The sequence below is a fragment of the Nuphar pumila genome, chromosome 13 (assembly GCF_984573655.1).
Source record: "Nuphar pumila chromosome 13, dmNupPumi1.hap1.1, whole genome shotgun sequence".
Classification (NCBI taxonomy): domain Eukaryota; kingdom Viridiplantae; phylum Streptophyta; class Magnoliopsida; order Nymphaeales; family Nymphaeaceae; genus Nuphar; species Nuphar pumila.
The window spans coordinates 74,473,609-74,493,643 of record NC_143261.1 but is presented as its reverse complement, the minus strand read 5'-3'; the positions used below and the strand labels follow the sequence as shown (position 1 = coordinate 74,493,643).

Genomic DNA, 20,035 nt, shown 5'->3' with positions numbered 1-20,035 from the left:
CATTTTATCTTATAGTTAAGGTAGGTTGTAGTTGGCTCATCGACATATTAGGAATCTCAACCACTCTTGCCCATCTTGCTGGATGTCCCACTTGAATTGGCTTGGAACTTCCAAACCCCCTGAACTGGTAAAACAGCCATAGTTGCAGAAGTTGCTCAGTAGATTCATGGAAAAATTTAGGCACACTGGAAAACCATAGATTATTTGGCTAAAATAACGAAATCTCAAAACCTAATAAGAGTTGCAGAGTTTGATATTTTTGATCACACACTTCAAAAATTTGAACATTTCCAGAGTTACTGCTTTCATTTCAAATAAGTTCTTCCATGAGCTACTTCTATCTTTTGATAGGAAGCAGATCAGGTCATGCTGAACATGCCTACATCGTGGCTGTTTGTTTGCATTTTGGATGAATGCCACGTGGTTTTGTTAACTTTTGAGCTTTTTAAAATGCAAATCGGATGGCCACGATGTCAGCATGAGCAAAAACGCTCATATTCAGCATGACCTGATCTGCTTCCCTTTTGATACGGTTGCACTTCGGATTGCAATCCTCTCGGGCCCAAATCTCAGGGCACCCAGTTTTCAATCCACGTGCATGCAAAAAAACATGTATCTTGGTCAAGATAAACTTCGTTCATGGCCTAACCCAAAGTCTAGAAATGTAGTCCAAATTGCGTGCGGTTGTTGACAACCAGAAGGATTCATCCAGATCTCATCACCTTTTTAAGTTTGATGGAAGTTTGAGCTGTTTCATCATCTTTAGCAGACTTCCAAATTTGATTGACCAATGGCACTTTACAAAGTACTATTTCGAGTGTAAGCAGCCTACCATATGAAGAAATCCATTAATTTTGCACGTTCCTCACAGATCCCTCAAACATAATAGGCATTCATTAGAGGACCTTTCAGCAAGTGCTAGAACGGGAGGCGGAAAGAAAGGTTTCACTTGACTATCCACTGATACATTGTAGTTATCACAGCATTAAGATGGTACAATCAAGATCAAGAACAAAAACCATACAGATGCAAAATGCTCTTCCACGGAAGAGTTTCCAATGGAGTAACTGTAAAACCAAAAAAATCACCACCAATGGAAAAAATGTTCATCCTCTGAAGTGTTCCCAATAGAGTATCAGTAAAATTAGTAGAATAACTGGAAAACCAAAATCACCACCAATGCACACTAAAATACACAAGGGAGAGTTGCTGGCCGGAGTTTCAGCTACATACAATTAACTTGTTGATCACAAGATCAGTCAAGCCAGAAATTGAGGAGAAAATATGACCTTCCTGTTAAGATATGGAAATCCTCTTACATCATTTCCAGAAGAGACAAGCGAGAATGCACATATTGTTCTTTATTATTTCTATTATGCAAGGACGCCTCTACACGTAATCAGTAACGTGTAATGTATAGAACCTTCTCTCTCAACTCCACTTCCCAATTGAGGAAAAGCGAGTTTTCAATGGATGATGACACATTGCATATATATTTTGTGGCATAAGCAATAGCAGAAGCTCCTCCAGCTTTGATAAAATCAATAATCGTAACTAAATCAACCCTGCTCTTCTTGGATAGAATGCTCAAGGGCAAGATCCATGTCAAGTTTCCGCTTCAGATATGACCTGTCGCTACTGCAAATATCATCCAAACAAGTCAGTGGCTAGCTTCTTGGAAGCCAGTAAACACATGCATGACTAAGATCATTTTATGTAAGTCATGAATATGCAGAGACATTGATAAAGTCCAGTTATTTCTTCGTAGCTAACACCAAGATTATGTGCCAGTATCATCTACAGCTTGGTAAAATGTCATTTTGCCAAATACTGCAGGTCAGTAAGGGGAAGGTGATACGACAAAGAATTATGACTGATTTCAATTTGCATGCTTGCTCGTAGAAGTTCCAATTAATCAGGATTTATTGGACTCTATATTCATCAAGTTAGACTGGGAACAACTGAGAGAACACTCTTGAATTTGAATCTTCTTCGACTTGTGCTCCATATGTAGGAATCAGAAGGCATGTTGAGGAAAGATGTCCTAAACTGGCCCTGAGAGCTCAACATTTCCCATCTAAGGAGAAAACAAGAAGAAAAAATGAAACTATGTGAGTTACAAGAAAACCAGTAACCACTTAACAAATTCAAAATGTTGGATCAGATTGAAGGGCTAGAGGAGGTGGTAATACTAGAGAATGAAATAAATAGAGAAAATGCTGCTTCCCAACGCCAGCAAGGGTTCTTGTGGGGACCCTATGGGTGCCAAAAAATCTCAAACGATCCTAATGCAGTTGGTCCAAGACCCAAAAGGCCATGAAAAACCCGACAAAAAATAAATGAAAATAAATTCTTAGAATATAAGAGGGCTGTCAAGAGGCGCAAACCAACTTGAGTTTGATGAGGTGATTCGAATAAACCATCCAGATATTCTGTTCATCCCGGACACTGCTGATTGAAGTTCTTAATCCTCGTGGGAATGAAGTCATTGCTAAAGGCAGACATAGGGTTCTATGCATTTGGTACTCGAGGACTGTATGGCATTTGAGTTCACATCATTGAAAGACAGGCCAGAATCAATAATTTGGGACTAGACTGAGGACTGTTTTGTGAATTTCTAGTGGAACAAAGACGTGGGCAAGAGAAGAGCAATGTGGTGAAGTAGGATGAAGTTTGTAAACCTAAATTGGGAGGGGCTGATGTGGACCGGAGACATCACCAACTCAAGCCTTGGTAAGCTGACTTTGAACATTTTATAGACATCCCTTGACTTGGAGAGACTTTATGAAAAAAATATGCAATGCACTATGGTCCTATGATGAATTTTATAGAGAATCATGCTTTTGGAAAGTATTTTGGGAGAAAATCAAGGATAATTTGATGGTGGAGCATAGGCAATGGGAAGAGCACCAAATTTTTGGACAGATCCTAGGGTTGACACCTCTCTTTGATGCATTCTTCAAAAGCTTAGAGAAGTTAGAAATAAGTTTGATTACACAAATGGGAGGGTGTAATGCTGTATTATAACATTGATTCATTCCAAATGTATAACAAAAATTTGGTGCATGTTAGAATGGGTATCGCTTCGGAGTATGAAGATATCCTGCCTTGGGAAGGTAGGGACTAGGGAGGAAGCCATGGACAAATCTAGAAAGAAACTTCGTGAAGCATTAAGTACTGAACACAATCTGGAACAGTGGAATAAACTCATATATGCCAAGGACATACTTCCAAGAGACTCTTGGATGGTGTACGCCACAATGGCTAACAAATTATTGATCCAATACACATTAAAGAAGATGGGCTTCAATTTCCTTGATAGATGTCACTTATGTGTGAGGAAGAAGCAACCAATCATATCTTTTTAAAGTGCAAAGTAGTTGCAAATGTGCGGAAAGAGACCAAATTTTGGGACTCAAATTCCACTACTTTGATCAAAAAAATTAAATTGGTGGTTTTTTATAAAGCATAGATGGCCATGGATCAAACACTGCTGGAACTTGATGTTTCACATTGCCATTTGGAAAAATTGGTCGATTAGAAACAAAGCAGAACATGACGATCTGGTTATTCATATTGCAGCAATCAGGAGAGAGGTATTACAATATAAAAAAACTCAACAGCAAGTGTGTAGAGGATATAGTTTTTGTGCATTCTAATCTATGATTACTCTTGCAAGCCAACAAGGAGTGCAGGTATTATACTTTTTAATTTTTATTCAAATACTTTTCTTATTTCACATTAGATATTGAATTTGTTACATTTAAGCATGCATATGTTTAATATTTTCAAATTTAATTGCATTGCAGTTGTGGATCATCCAACTGGAATGTAAACCCATAGGAGTTTTGACTTGGAGGGGGGGGGGGGGGGGGCATGATTTGCATACTCACATGTACTTAACTGATTCCTATCCCTCTTTTTGATGTGGTTGAAGATGAAGCAAGAAACGAGTCATAGATTATTAGCTCATTCATAAATATTCTGCATGATATACTTTTAGTATCCATTGTTTTCTCCCTGCTTCTGAATGTTATTTTACTTTTGTTAATAAAAATTCTTTTGTTTGACTTGTTTTATGTTTGCTAATTTACTTACTGTAGCTGTGACGTATTTAGATTTGATTTAATTGTGTTACTTTTTATTGATTAGTAAGTAGCAATAAATGCTCTTCCATTTGAAAAAGATGCACCACTTCAATTGTCAGGTTAATTTTTCCAGGTCACGAGCAACTGAAAAATGAAGTCAAGAGAGGTTCCAAAAGTATACAATGAATACCTGCTTAATTTGGGTCTGGATGGAAAGTTTGAACCAAAACCCCCATTTGTGTCTATTGACATTGGAATTCCCGTAGGTAGATTTGGTGTCTCCTTAACATGCTTCTCAACCACCCCCAAGGCATGGGGATTACCTGCATGACCTCCAGGTGGAATACTTACTCGCCTCACCTTATTGGGTGGTGATAATACAAGATGACCTGGGGAATTTCTCTCTGCAGATATTGAAGGATTACGAGTCTCAACCTTACTAGCAGGTCTGGGAAGCAGTGCTGGTTTTGTAGGCAAAGGAACAGAGGAAAAGTACCTATTGGCCAATAGAACAACACATATTTTAGAAATCTTTATTAATAAAAATGTCACATATATGACATAAATTAGACCAATATGCACCTATGCTCCAGGGCCTGCTGTGCAGAAATTCTAGCTTTTGGATCATAAGTGAACATCTTAGAAAGCAGATCCAGTGCATCTTCACTTGCCATTGGGAATAATACACGTAATGGTTGAGCAGGAACATGTTGATATTCAATATAGTCAGGAAGGAAAGTCATGTCCTGCCACTGAGAAAGACTTGGAGTGCCAAATACTGCAAATATCTTACCAAGCTGATCCATGTCAGTTTGACCCTGTACAAGATTTATCATAGCTTAGAAAAACATATAGTATATAAGTAGAAAAGTTTCCTTTTCAAAGACATAAAATATGTGCAAAATATAATCTTTTCAAACTTTTGATTAAAGAATATGATAATATGTCAGAAGTTAGAAAATTGCTTTTTCAAGAGAAAAATCAGTTGTGGAAGGCATTACTCTGCAAGTGGCTAAAAACTATTTAGTTCACAGGCTAGAAAGTACTTCTGAAGTAAAAGCTAATTGGGCTATGACGAGTTTAACCACTATTAAAGACCTGTCATTCCAGATAATCAATATATGGTCCAGGAAAACTATGAACTCTTAAGTGAGGAAACATCAGCACAACAAAATTAGCACACAGAAAACAAAACTTCGAAAGACTTGAATTTCATGAAATGGACAGCATGCATGATTTATCATTAGGAAGAAATTTGCCGTAAATGAAACTAGACTAGATGTTATTTGCATTCCAGGATCAAACATGAGACAACTACTAAATCTTAGAACCCAGGTACTCACAAAATAAGGAAATCTGTTTCATATACCGTCCACTCAAAGTTTAAAACAAAGTAGCATGTTTTAAATAACCAAAACTAACAGGTCAATTCCTAAAAAAGCCACATTAACACGTTACAACTGTCAGGCAATGCAGAAGATGTAGGACTTGGTCCTTATGTTTCCTGAAGCAAACTAATTAGCATATAAGGTCATTTTACCTTTCTATCTGCATCACTTAAGGATGGAGTTAGAATGTAACTATTGAGTAATACTGATGAAAAGAAAAGGAAACCTTTTAAGGCTTTCCTAATCGTTGAACAGCATTTTCATGAAAAAGGCACTATCTTAACAAGTTGAACCAAATTCCCTATTTTGGGTTTTTAATTGGTAGTGGATTGTTTATCTATGCATGTCTGCACATGCGTGGACAAAAACACAGTGGGTAGAGAACCTCTTGCATTTTTACCCTAATAAGTAATAACTTCAGAAATTTCATCACTGATCCATAACACATTGTTAAGATAAGAGCATCAAACTAATTTTATAGTGCAATGGAAAAACGCATTAGTTGTGTTTGTGAATTTTAATGCATCTGTCAATGTGCTTTCTTGTTAAATTTACCAAAATGCCTTGATGGTGATAGTTGATGCATGAAAACCCCATAGTTTAGATAACAAGGTTGTAAGTATTGTATCGTAACCCGTATCAGTCAGGCCCAAAGTTAGATACGTATTGTATCATATCGTATCATAGAAAATTGTAATATTTTAATAAAAAATTCCAAAAAAATTCAAAAAAATCAGAAAAAATTCTAAAAGAAAAAATCATAACACATGAAACAATGATGAATTTCACAAAATATAACCAATAAAATCACATATGAAGCATTTATATCTCTATGAGCTGCATAAGACATCATCAAACAATGATGAATTGCATAAGATAAAACTATAATATGACATATCAAAACAATTATGTGCTATGAATGGCATGCATAAGATATCAAACATTATATAATCAAGATATTATGCTATAAATGGCAATCTCACAAAAAAATGCTAATAAGTCACAAGATTCATAATAATGTGTGTTTTACATAAACAAAAAAAAAAACAGTATTTTTTTAATGCTTAAAATTTTTACATAACTAATTTTTAAAAAAATTCAAACAAAAATGAATTAGATAACATCAATCATTGAGTATCATCAACATCACCTTTTTTGGAAAAAATCTCTCTAAATCACTCTTAAGCTCTTTAGGGATAAATATGAACTAGCCCCAAGGGGCCTTATATGTTTTAAAAAATATTTGAAATAAGTGCATTTAAACAGAATTTATAGTGCATCTTAAGATACACCCCGTATCGTAAGATACATAGGCGTATCATAAGACACGGGGTCTATCATATGATACACACCTGTATCGAGATACGGGCATGTATCATATCGGAAAACCTCATAGCAACGATACTTACAACATTGATAGATAAGATTACAGTGGGGCCATGAATATAATCAATGCTATATATATACACACACATGGGCAAGCAAAAAGTCAAAATATTATATGTTTTTTGATATATCTCAAAAAATCTTGGCATCTAAAATATTAAAATAACTGTTTGTATTTTTTTGAAAAATGCGAAGAAAAATAAAAAGATAAAGAATAACAAACGACTCCATAATATAAAAAAAGTTATAAAAAATAGTGTTAATTAATACTCTGATATTATTGTAATATATCATGATATTTTAGAATTAATTGATCCTTCTATCATAACATTTCCTTTTTAGTTATAGATTTTAACAATTTTTTACCTAGTAATATATTAGGAAAACACATGAGTTAAAAGACTCTCTCTCTCTCTCTCTCTCTCTCTCTCTCATGCATGTCCTATGCAGGTGAGACCTATGTGATCAATAGGCACTAATGAAACACCCAAAATTTTATTTTCGAATAAATTTCAAAAGCAAAAAAGTAGAAAATATATAGATTTAATAAATGATAATTTCCTATATTTTTAATATGTATTAAAAACAATTACCATTTCTTGTTGATTGCCATCCTAGGCGCTTGGCTAGTAACCACCATTCACCAAAGTGCCAACTGCCCATTGTGCCAATGAATAGGTTGCCTAGCTGCTTTTAACTAAAACACGTGCCAAACAACAAGATGGCTAGGTCACCTAGGTGCACTTTTAACTAAAACGTGTGTACATGCAAGAAATCTATTCCACAAAGGCCTTTCATCCACCATCTTCACTACAATCACAAGTTTCTAGGTTCAGGAAGAAAAACATTAGCAGTATATCTCCAGTGTCATACAAATCAACACCACCAACATCAGCATCGGGATTTTCTGGGCTGATTAAAAATCTTGTGAAAATTTTAAAATGGTTAGCTTTTTGGAAACCTTAAAAATATCAGTATATATATAATATACAAATATTAAATAACTAAAAGTATTAATATCACAAACAAAATCTTGACATTTTCAAGATAGATGATATTTTGAAAATATTGCCATTTTCAGTAAAGAAAAGAGATTGGACTGAATCAGTGCCAAGAGTAGTGGGATTGAATGACCTAGCTGTAAAACTTTCCAAAGTATTGCAAAAAGAAAAACATTTTTGAAACATCACCATTGTTTGTGACGATAGTCAGTAGTCACCAGCATTGTTCAAGGCAATTTCTAGTTGAGAGTTTTTCTCAAGAGTTATCTTGAATAAGTGGCTTTTCTCGAGAAAATCTTGGAAGTTTTAAAATTTGAGAAAATATAAAAAGTAATAAGAAAGATAAGAAAATAATAGATTTTGTGCCACTAATCTTGCAAAAAATATAAGGAAATAAGTTTGAAAAGTTTTAAGATACAAAAAAAACAAAGAATAAAAAAACTAGGCTTAAAATATATAAAAAAATAAAAAATATCACAAAAATATTGTGATAATATCGTGATATCATTGTGATATTTTGAAAATATCATGATATTTTGCCAATATAAATGGCTTCCCTTATATTGCCAATAATATCGTGATATTTCAAACACATAGGTGATATCAGTGACTATGTTTGTAAAACATAGGAAACTGTTTTATTTTTACTACTATACTCTTACAGACATTAAAATGATAAGCATTATCATACATAAGCACAGAAATACATGAAGAATGATCGCAAGAAACTTGCCTAATATCATCCATAAGATGATATCATGAAGACATGATATCATCAAGTTGGTACCAGCTATTTACTGGATGGAACTGACAAGAAGGCACCCCTAGTATCTTGACAGTTTCATGATGCAGACAGATGCATATCACCAACAGGTCGACAGCTTGCTTTGAGCCATCTGCTTTGCACTTAGGAAGAGAAAGTAAATACATTGGGAACCTGACTATTGGTCTTAAAATACCTCTCTTTAACACGCCATGTTCAAAATTTTCATGAACATTGATGACCTGTTAAGATACCTAGCACACAATGAATATTGCAATAGAGCCAAGATGCCAGCATTTTGTAGTTCTAATATCACATTAACCATTATAAACATAAATTCAGCTTATTAGAAAATTGCTTCTTTCATCCATAAATTACTACCATGCATCAAAAAGTAATCCAGAAAAGGAAGACCCAAAGGTATCACTACCGAGAATAGACAGCCACCTGTAGGAAAGGCCGCCGAAGCAAAAGCTCAGCAAATATGCATCCAGCAGCCCAAACATCAACAGCAGGACCATATTGTTTTGTGCCATACAATAACTCTGGTGCCCTATACCATCTTGCAAAAACCTGAAAAGGACAGCACTTCTTTAAATATGACCATAAGATTGCCAACTCGCACACAAGAAAAGGCCATTCTTAATTAAGAGCGTTATGGAAAATTTAAGAGGAACAGTTAGACCATTTAATATACAAGGAGAATAACATCACATTATCCCGCCATTCTGAGAAGGGATATCATGATCATCATCATTGGAGCAATCAAATCACCATTCACGATCAGCAACAGCTATCATAACTAATCTTTGGTAGCATAAAGGCACTAAGTAAAAGCTTCAGTTTTAACATCACAAGGTTGCCACTGTAGGCATAATAATGTCAAAATTTTCCAACCTATGATAGAGCAAGAGAGATCAGGAATGGATTTTTTTCAATTTCATGCCGATAATTAAACAATGTTCGCCTTTTCTTGAAATGGTACAAGAAATACCTAAATTGCTTAGGAATTTCCTATATATAAATGGGAATCGAACTGTCAGATCCCATCAAATTTTATTCTTTGTTCTAAGAAAAAACAGCACTGTGAGCATCAAAAGGCAAATCCAAACTCTAAATGATATGAAGAAATGAAAATAGCCTCAATTTAATTGTAAAAAAGTTTATTCTACCACATATCAGAAGGGCTCAGGAAAGACTTATTACATCACTTCATATTGTGTCGTAAGAAATGTAAAAATAAAGTATTCACTATGCTCACAGAACTCACCGCATCACACACACCATCATTGCCTTTGAGAAGAAAAACATGAGTAACAAAGGGAAGTAATATGAAAGGATCTATAGCTACATTGCAAGTTTGCAACACATCTGATAATGATAATGAAGATAATAAAAAATTATACACATAAAAAATCACTTGTCAGCTTGAAGAAGATTAGAAATCTAACCAAATTGAAGCATGTTCTTAATAGCCATAGCTAATGACACAATCACAGGACATATTAAGGCAAAATGTCAAATTGAAGCATGTTCTTAATAACCGAATTGAGAAGTTTTCAAAAAAAAATTGAGGCTTACGCCTTACCTCGGTTTTTGGTGGAGCGTCTCGCTATGCCTCAACGCTTTTCACAACACTCATTGTCACTATGTCAGAGAGGAGTATCTACATGGGACCATTGATTTGCCTTATGTTACATCAAAATACCAATTAGCAGATTTTTTCACCAAACCTCTCATCGCTCCTAGATTTCGTTTCCTCTTAGACAAACTTTTGCTCATTGTACCATAAGTTTGAGGGGGAGTGTTCAAAAGTGTATATACATAAATGTATAGGTATATATAATCATAATAATACATATATAGTTATATATTATTTACATTTTTTCTTTTCTTTTATTTATCTTTTTGTCTTTCTAGGATGTCTAGTTCTTTTTGAACTAGACTCAAACTAGTCAACATTTTCTCTTTTAAATTCTCTCATTTGTGCCCTTTTGTGGGTTATGAACTTATGATTAAGGTGTCTTTAATAGACACTTGTTGTGAGCATGTGCACTTTTGTGAAAGATCTTCATTTCATTACAATGCAAACTGCAGTTCTGACTTATTCAAGTGCTGGATAATCAGTGTCCAGAAGTACCTATTCTGCATTGGCTTTTATGTTTTCTTGGATAATAGTAACCTGCTAGATTTCGGTGAGGAAAATGAAAATAAATGTTATTACATTCAATTGTGATCATAGTCACTTTTGGTTGACAAGATGTCAATACAGCATAGAGGAAAGCATGAAACTAGCCCATAATTATGGGTTTCAGCCATGATATATCTGACCGTGGCCACTTTAGCAATGATTGAAGTAAACACATCAGCGATGACTGATTTGTGTAAAATGAAAATACTAATGACAACTCCCTGAAAGTTCAGTTATTCCTTTCTAGATCGTCCACAATGCAGTTAAAAGCCAGCATCTCCATACAAATTTCCATCTTTTGCTCCCTTAGTTGGCTTGGTCCCAGGAGAAGCCCTCTAATATTCTCAAGAGTAACCTGTTCAGAACGTAGATTTGCCCAGGCCTGTTTCTACAGCTGTTGGAAAAAATCACATATATGCAGAATAGATGGGCAGCATAGAATTCATCTACTAGGACATGGAGAACCTTCCTGAAAATAATTTGAGCAGGCGCCTCGTCCAAAGAAACTAACCAAGTGAATGTCCTTGTTATAGCTGCAGGTCCAGGACCTCAAAACCTTTCTGTGGAACATTTCAAGACTGGGATCCATCATCGATCCATAAAAGTTGCAACCAAAAATACCCTAGTACTGCTGAAGGTCCAATATACCCCATCAGCCCTGACAGGTCAGACGGCTTCAAATCTATGTCACATGGGTGCGGGTGCGGGGGCAGGGGTGCGGCACTTTCAAAAAACTTGGGTGCGGGGGTGCGGCAAAAATATAAAAAAGTTATATATATAAAGTCCAAAAGTTGGACATAAATGACCCTGGGTGTGTTGACTGCACCCAGGTTCAGGTTGACTGCATCGGGTGTGGGTGCGACGCGGGTGCGGCACCCAGTTGGTGAGTCCCTGTGACATAGCTTTAAATCTTCTCATTAATTCCATCAAAGCCATAAATTCATGATCTTTAAAGTTTCTCTTGAAGTGAATGTCCCAACCATACCCAATCCACCAGCAATCTTTCACCATGTCATCCAGGTGCTCAGCCAAACCAACTAACCCAGGAAATCATCAGTAACTTTATCATTTAGCCATCTTATCAGTCCAAACCTGAATAGTTCCCCCATCACCTAGAACTAGATTCTCATTCAGCCTTTCAACTCCCCGAGAAACACCAGATAGTCTAACCAAATATCAGAACTGTGTTTCCATCTGCTATTTCTCCTTTATTAGTCAGGTGCATGGTTTGTCATCCATGCATAGACTCCACCACCATTTGGTGATGACGGCCTTATTCATAATTTTCAACCGACGAACACCCAGGCCACCATAATCAGTTATTGAAATGACTAAGTTCCAACAAACCAGGTTCAACCCTTTATCATTGGAAGCCCCTTTCCAAAGGAAATAATGCATGATCCTGGAGATATGCTTTTCCATCTTAACTTGGAATATGATAGAAATGTATGATATTGACTTGGTTAACCTTCATTGGTCTGACATAGAAATAAGGGTTATATTTCATAAAACTGACCTTACTGATTGTCAAGTCCTCCCTCTTGACAAGTACAAATTATTTCCCAACTAATCCCCTTTTCACAAGTGAAACATATAGCAAAGGTGGTTCACCATTTACACTGGCATCAATGCTGGATTAAAATTTCACCTTACTAAATTAGCATTTGTGTTCAGTCAGCCAACTTTCTTATGAAGTCACAAAATTCTACATGAAACTGACATAGAAATAAGGGTTGTATTTCATAAAACTGACCTTACTGATTGTCAAGTCCTCCCTCTTGACAAGTACAAATTATTTCCCAACCAATCCCCTTTTCACAAGTGAAACATATAGCAAAGGTGGTTCACCATTTACACTGGCATCAATACAACAAACAACAACAACAACAACTACGCCTTCATCCCAAAACAATTGGGGTCGGCGATATGAACCAACAAAGAAAATCATTCTGGGTCTTCCACATGAATCCTTCTCCTCCATTCATTTCTATCCAATGCCATGTCCTCGGTGAGGTTCAAAGCATTCATATCCTTTCCTATCACCTCCATCCATGTCTGCTTAGGCCTACCCCGACCTCTTTTAACTAATATATTTTCCCATTTCTCCATCCTTCTAACTGGAGCATCAATGCTGGATTAAAATTTCACCTTACTAAATTAGCATTTGTGTTCAGTCAGCCAACTTTCTTATGAAGTCACAAAATTCTACATGACAATTATCATTGGGACATTAACAGATAGCTAGGCATGCTAACCCATAATCCAAAGCCTTAAAATTGCTGATAAAAGGTTTTAATCGCTGATCCCACTGTAAGGTGGCAACCTATGGGGAGATGAATTATCTATATATAAACATTGCCTGTCATTTACCTGACACACTAACTTCACTTTACATCTTGCACTCCTCATATTGACCGAATCTAGTTTTTCAACTAATGCGCTTCATAATTTGACCAAATACATTATAGTGGGGTCTATTTTATCAATAAAAGAACCAGTTGAAAGGTGAAGATTCAAGCTGTTGACTGATTCACATCTCTATTAAACAATTTTTTTTTAGTCTGAAGCTTATGTCAATTTGAGAGATTGTGCTAAAAAACATTTTTCCCCTTTTTGATGACAAGGATCTTGTCTAGGAAGATGGCCCAGCCTGCATAGTACACCCCAGGTGCCAGCCTAGCCCACAAAGGCATACTCATCAAGCTAGTCACAGATAGATAATCACAATTTGGCCTAACCACATGGGCAATCCCATGGTGGGAATATATGTTATCAACTTAAAAATAAAAAGAAAAAAGAAATTTATCTAATGTTTACTCCATTACAATTTTTCATTGTATTTTCCATTTTCCTTATTAACTGTTTCTGTTGGACGATAATAAAGGAAATTGAAGCCAACATGTAACATGCACTTCATTTATGCATGTTTTGAAAGCCACAAAACTATATTGCAACCTCTTCAAGCAATCACGCATATACACTAGCAATATCAGGGTCATAGTAACTGGGTTTTCTACTTTGGCTGCACACAGCAACCCAGCCTTATGAGTGAGGCAGAGTCCATTTTGATTAAAATGAGCCACCCCAGCTTGGCAGGGCCTTTGGGAACAACCCCAACAACCATGTTCACAAAAAATGATACAATGATATAATGAGCTATCCTGCTAGTTTAAACAGCAACAAATTATACTTCTAGTGATTTCAAATATTTGTGTGCTTAGTCTGTCTAAGACTGACTTAAGCAATGATTTCAATGGAGCTCCCAAAACAGGAATTTATTGATAGTCATGTCTGGTGTCTAGAGAATCACAACCACATACATAAAGGAGAAATATAATATGTTGTGCTTGTAAATCGTGAACATTTACATCAAAGACCCAAATATGAAATAGCCAAAAGTAAGCAAGATGTATATCTTTCCCTTAGAATTTTCTTTTTTGAAACCCAAAACTCGTACAAAGTTTGGGCCATAAGGAGGACCAAATGATCTTTTCTAATTCAAACTAAAGCCTGCACAAAAATTGGCAATCAAGCAGATTTAGTCTGAATATGCCCATTTCCTACTTCTTTTCAATACAATACAATCATCTCAGCATATTTCAACTCCCATCAACAAATTGTTGCTATTAAATAGCAAGCTGTTCAATTCATAGCATGTTGAGAACAAGTTATGCAGATCATGATCCATAATGTCAGTAGACTTAGGTCATTGCTTGAAGTAGGGAAACAGAAACTATATGTTACATCCATGGAACAAAACCCAACTATATCATACCAAAAAAAACATCAAATACTTAAAACAGCACATGATATTCCAATTTAATATTTAATATATTAACCTCAATTCTAGAAATTACTATAAGTAGATACCAAATACTCTGAAGTAAACATACGCCATCTTGATATAACCCTCTTGAATGTGATAAATATGGATGAGCTACCACATAATACATAAAGCATAGTTTCATATAATATTTTAACCAAACAGTTCATGGAAATTGTCAGCCATCTATTATCACACAATCTGCTTTTGTGAATAGAGATATCAATTTGACCTGATGTGTAAATTTGCGATCCGGGCTTCCAAAAATGCGTGCAAGGCCAAAGTCTGCCAATTTGAGTTGACCATCAGCTCCAATCAACAAGTTGTTTGGCTTCATGTCCCTGCATGTTACTAAGAAAATCAGAGAAACAACCCACTTTTTTATGTCATAAATCTTACCTTATGTGTTTTTAAGACTTTAAGATGCTAACAAAAATGCGAACATATTGTCATGCAAGCTAACAGAAATAAGATGTTTCACCTGTGTAAAACCCATTTGTTATGGCAAAAGGCCAGGCCCTTCAAGGTCATCAACATATATGACTTTATGTCACCTGGAGAAAGAACAATGTTTTTGTTTTTAATGACTGCTTCCAGCTCAGTCTCCATGAACTCAAACACAAGATGCAAATTTCTCTTGTGAAGGTAGGCATCTATCAATTCAATAATGTTTGGGTGCTTAAGTTCCTTGAGCAGCTTAATTTCCCTCAATGCCGTAATGTTAACACCTTCCTTGTAGTCACCCAGACGTATTTTCTTTATAGCAACTGTCCGATTTGTCTGCATGAACAAGTTTTAGATGATATTTTCATGTTGAAATAGAATAAGATGTCAAAAATCTGAAGACAGTGTAATAGTGTTATTATGATACGGAAAAGCATCTTCAACTAATTTGTCAGACTTAGACAAGCCAGAGAACACAAGTAGATCATGGAATATCACAAAGTCAACCACTAATCCCTTAAATGCTTGTAACTATATTCAACTATGGAAGCACATCAAAAACTGGTTATCAAAAACATAAAAGAGATCAGCAGATTTCAGCATACCATTGATGCTTTAACAAAGACCTAGTTGAGCTATATTTATATTTATATTTATATTTCACAATTATGAGCATTCTCTGTGTCAAGAACAGGAGATTTCTGTATGTCTGAAGTGGTTTATTCTCTCTCTAGGCTTTGTGTCCTTATTTTTACAAGGAAAAATAACCAGAAACAATGACGTATTAGGTTTCTTCTCAACCTTAGAAGCAAAAGAAAGGAGATATTCTAAAAAGGTGACATGCCTAGTAGTCAACATCTTTTTTGTCATCGGATCATAAAACTGATACCCTTTTCAACAGCAAACAAATCCAGATTGAACCAAACACTATGTCGAACAGGTGTCATCTCCATGTGTGATGTCAGAACCTCTTTACAACTAGCAGTAGCAAGTATCTCTTTAATCAGCTACTCATCACTATTTTCATTCTTTAACACTCTTTAGTAGCTCTGATATCATTTTAAAAAAGGAAGCAAACGAAGAGCCTACAATCTTATAAGCAAATGGAGGGTCAAAACTTAATGATTGTTATTCAAAGAGAGAAAAAAATGAGTGTTAGCCCCCTTTATGAGGTTAATGACCAAAAAGCAATGACTAAAATATCCCTAGTAAAAGAAAGAATAACTACAATAAAACATTAACTAATAAACTATATATATAGTTACAAGGCTTGCTTATTGGACATATTTCTAAAAGAACAGATAACTTCTACAACTAGGGATGTCAATGGTATGGATTTGGGTCAGAACTGGATAAACCTGGGCCATATGGTCAAGTTTGATAAGCAAAATCCTGATCATATTACTCAATTGGATTGGATATGGTACTGCAGGACATAATCTGATCGGATTTGTATCAGCTTCACAAATCTGCTCAGATTCTCATAGGGCATTACAAAGTAGGCATTATTGAGTTTGAACCTAGCACACATAAAACTTGCAAAATGTCTAGTAACCAAATGTCCATTTTGAAATTTGTGATAGAGTGTGCATGTCATTACTTAAACACTAAAATAATAGTGAAACACATCAATTTATTTCAGACCAAATCAAACTAATTTGGATTTCAATCAGATACAGATTTCAGTTTCATACTTGGACTTGGATTCAGTTAGAGTGGTTTCACATTCGTCTCAATCTGCTTGCAATTAAGGCACATCTAATTAGGCAAGATTTGGTCCCTGTTCCCACATCCAAACTGAGACCAACCTGTTTATATGCAGCAACCGAGGGAAGAAAGAGAAACAACCTTTGAAGGATCCTTAGTTTGTCACAAAATGGCGCAGAAACCAAGATACTCCAAACCGAAATCCAAATGCCAAACCAAAAAGCATTTGGATACAAACAAGACGCATTAAAATAAATATAATACAAATATTGTGAATAAATGATTTCATTAATAATGAACATTAAAAATAAAAATACATAAAGACCTCACTACAAAATACACTCAAACACTCAAAAAATACCTAAAACTACCCATCACTCTCTCAATCACAATATGCACACACACTCCTCATATATATAGAGATAAAAGAGAGGAGAGGAAGAGATAGAGGAAAGACTGGAAAGAGAGAGTCCTCTCTAGCCGTTGGACTAGGTCCAATGGCTAGTTTGACTAGTCGTCGAACCTAGTCCAACAACTAGAAGAGAGACAACTTTGGTTGACTTTATATAGATTTATATAAATATATATACACATATATTCTATAAATATTATATATATATACATATATGTAGATATGTACGTATATATAAAATATTATATATACACAAAAAGGATAAATTAATCTTAACACCTCCCCTCAAACTTACGGTGACTCACTATAAGTTTGCAAATACAAATAAAGAACCCATTACACAAAAGATCTTCAATGACTTCATCAAGTTCTTCCATTTGTTGCTTCCTTAAAGGGTGCTCTTGATCTTCAAACATAAGAGCTATTATACAAAGGGTCGTTAGGATCTTTAATATCATCAATACTTGAGAACCTGTAAATAGAGCGAATAAACATCTCAACTATATGCATATATATTATAAGAAGATTTCAAAAAACTAACTATATTAGTTATATATTATGGAGAGAGGATGGCCAAACACACCAAAATACAATATATATTAAAAAAGATGAGTGTTAAGACAAAAAGTTTTTAATAATAATCTCAAGCACAAAATTTTATTCATAATAAAAAAAGCTTTTAAAAACAATTTTGAAAAAGTCAAAAACATATATATATAACATGTAGTCATATTTAACACATAAATATGAATCCTTAAATATCAAGAACAAGATTAAAAGACAACAACAAGTCAACTCAGCAAGGAGTTAAATCCACATGAGGAAAAATAAAATATTCATGAAAAGGGTTTTTCAAAACGAATAGCCATATTCAAATGCACAGCGAAAATAATGAGGAAATTCAAAATCCCACGTACAAATCATAACAAGAGAAATGACATTTTGCAACAATGGGAAACATAGATGAACAACTATATCAATAAATATAGATACAAAGGCGATACTTTAACTCGCAAACTGATCATAAATTTTCAACAATATCTATAAATACATTCAAAATATAGCAACCTATGCAACCAAGGCATATCATGATGTAAAATATGCAAGACAACCAACATGGAACAAATCTAAATATCCTCAATATATACAACATGCAATTAAAGCATATTCAATGCACATAACAATGCATGAAAATATTTCAATCAATAAACATTTCTCATATAAGGGCAAACGAGTAATAAAAGTTTTGAAATTTTATAGAGAGATTTAAAAATCCCACATAAATTAGATTTCATCTCAACACCAATTTGCTCACCACGAGCAACCACCTCTTTAACCTCCAACTCAAAACCTCAAAATTCAAGTGTATCAACTCATAGAACAAAAGATCAAACACAAATGTCAATCATTAACAAATCGGTGACCATGCACCAACAAACAGGTAATCGAAATTGGCAACACCAGTTACAACCACAAGAGGTGCACATACCTCACCCCACAAATGATTGTAAAACTGCAAACATTAATGGGTGCACATAACTCACCACATTGATAAACAACATCTTTTGTCTAACAAAAACTAACGCCCAAATAAGATATATGAGTGAAGAAACCAACGACGTAGAGAGCTTGTAATGAAATCAAACTAACGTCATCAAGAAGACAAGAAAAAATATTTACAAATCAAGTAGGGTTATTAAATTTTACAAACTTTTGAAATATCATGGTTTCAAAAATAGATAGCCATCACAGATAAACATAATTATAAGCATTCATCATAATAAATAATGGTCAAATATACAAATGAGTGATACAACACACTCACAGAACCAAAGGTCAAACAACCATTAGTTAGAGCCAAACTATAAGCCAACAATCTAACCTAACAAAAATCAAGGTGCATACAACTCACCCTATCAAACATCTCTGGTTCAACAAAAGCATAGAACCAGAGGCCAATAAACGATCAATTAGACCCAAGACAAGTGTCAACACAACACTCATAAACTTGATAATTCAGAATGATAAGATGACTTGAGGTGTACACATAACTCACTTCAACGACTAACTCAGACCCAATAACAAGGCCAAAAAGAAATGATGTATCATATAAAATTTTATAATGGATAAAACAAATGTCATAAGAAGGCAAAATAAGCGCATGAAAACAAATTTCCAAATAAGGGAGTTCATATATAAGAACCGATTTGAAAAAACAAAGTTTCAAATCAAATCCAATAAAGATAGATGGAAAACTTAGAATGAATATGGTGCAATCATATACAAAACAAGATGTCAATTGCTAATTTTTCATAAACCTTGTGTAAGCAAAGGCAATTAAGAACACATCAATAACAATGGGCATAGCCAATATAAGCAAGCTATACAGAGATAGTTCAATCTAGATTACAAGTCTACTATGAGACAACAATGAGATATAACATTAAAAAGGGCCAAAACATATATAGAGATTCTCAAAGAACCATATAGAAAACCAAGAGCATACACAAGTATAACTGATCATGGATGCTTACAAAGAGATTAAAATTCATGCATATGCAATAATCTAATAACTTAAAGCCATAAATCTTATACAAAAGCTATGAAAGATGACATAAAATACACATAGGAACACATTTAAGCATATACGTAAGTGATAAATTAATCTAATGCAAGATATATATGAGAAATAATATAAGATACACGGCATAACTATCCACCAAGGGATGATCATAAAGGCCACTAAGAGTACATAAAATCCACTAAGGGCATACACCAAAGAGGGTACAATATAAAAATTAATATTTTATAAATGACAAGTATGCAATGAAT

At 34.7% G+C, this 20,035-nt stretch overlaps 1 protein-coding gene across 1 annotated transcript in view; it reads right to left on the bottom strand.

The window, feature by feature from the left end:
* Positions 1-1,360: 1,360 nt before the first annotated feature.
* LOC149818720 (cyclin-dependent kinase D-2-like) overlaps positions 1,361-20,035 on the bottom strand; it is a 29,496-nt gene continuing 10,821 nt past the window's right edge. Inside the window, exons 2-7 of the mRNA XM_089984408.1 lie at positions 15,122-15,420; positions 14,873-14,981; positions 9,074-9,199; positions 4,671-4,906; positions 4,279-4,584; positions 1,361-1,638 (exon numbers count right to left, since the gene is read on the bottom strand). Of these exons, the coding sequence (XP_089840534.1) occupies positions 1,560-1,638; positions 4,279-4,584; positions 4,671-4,906; positions 9,074-9,199; positions 14,873-14,981; positions 15,122-15,420 (1,155 nt within the window). The 3' untranslated portion in view covers positions 1,361-1,559. The remainder of the gene's footprint in view (positions 1,639-4,278; positions 4,585-4,670; positions 4,907-9,073; positions 9,200-14,872; positions 14,982-15,121; positions 15,421-20,035) is intronic.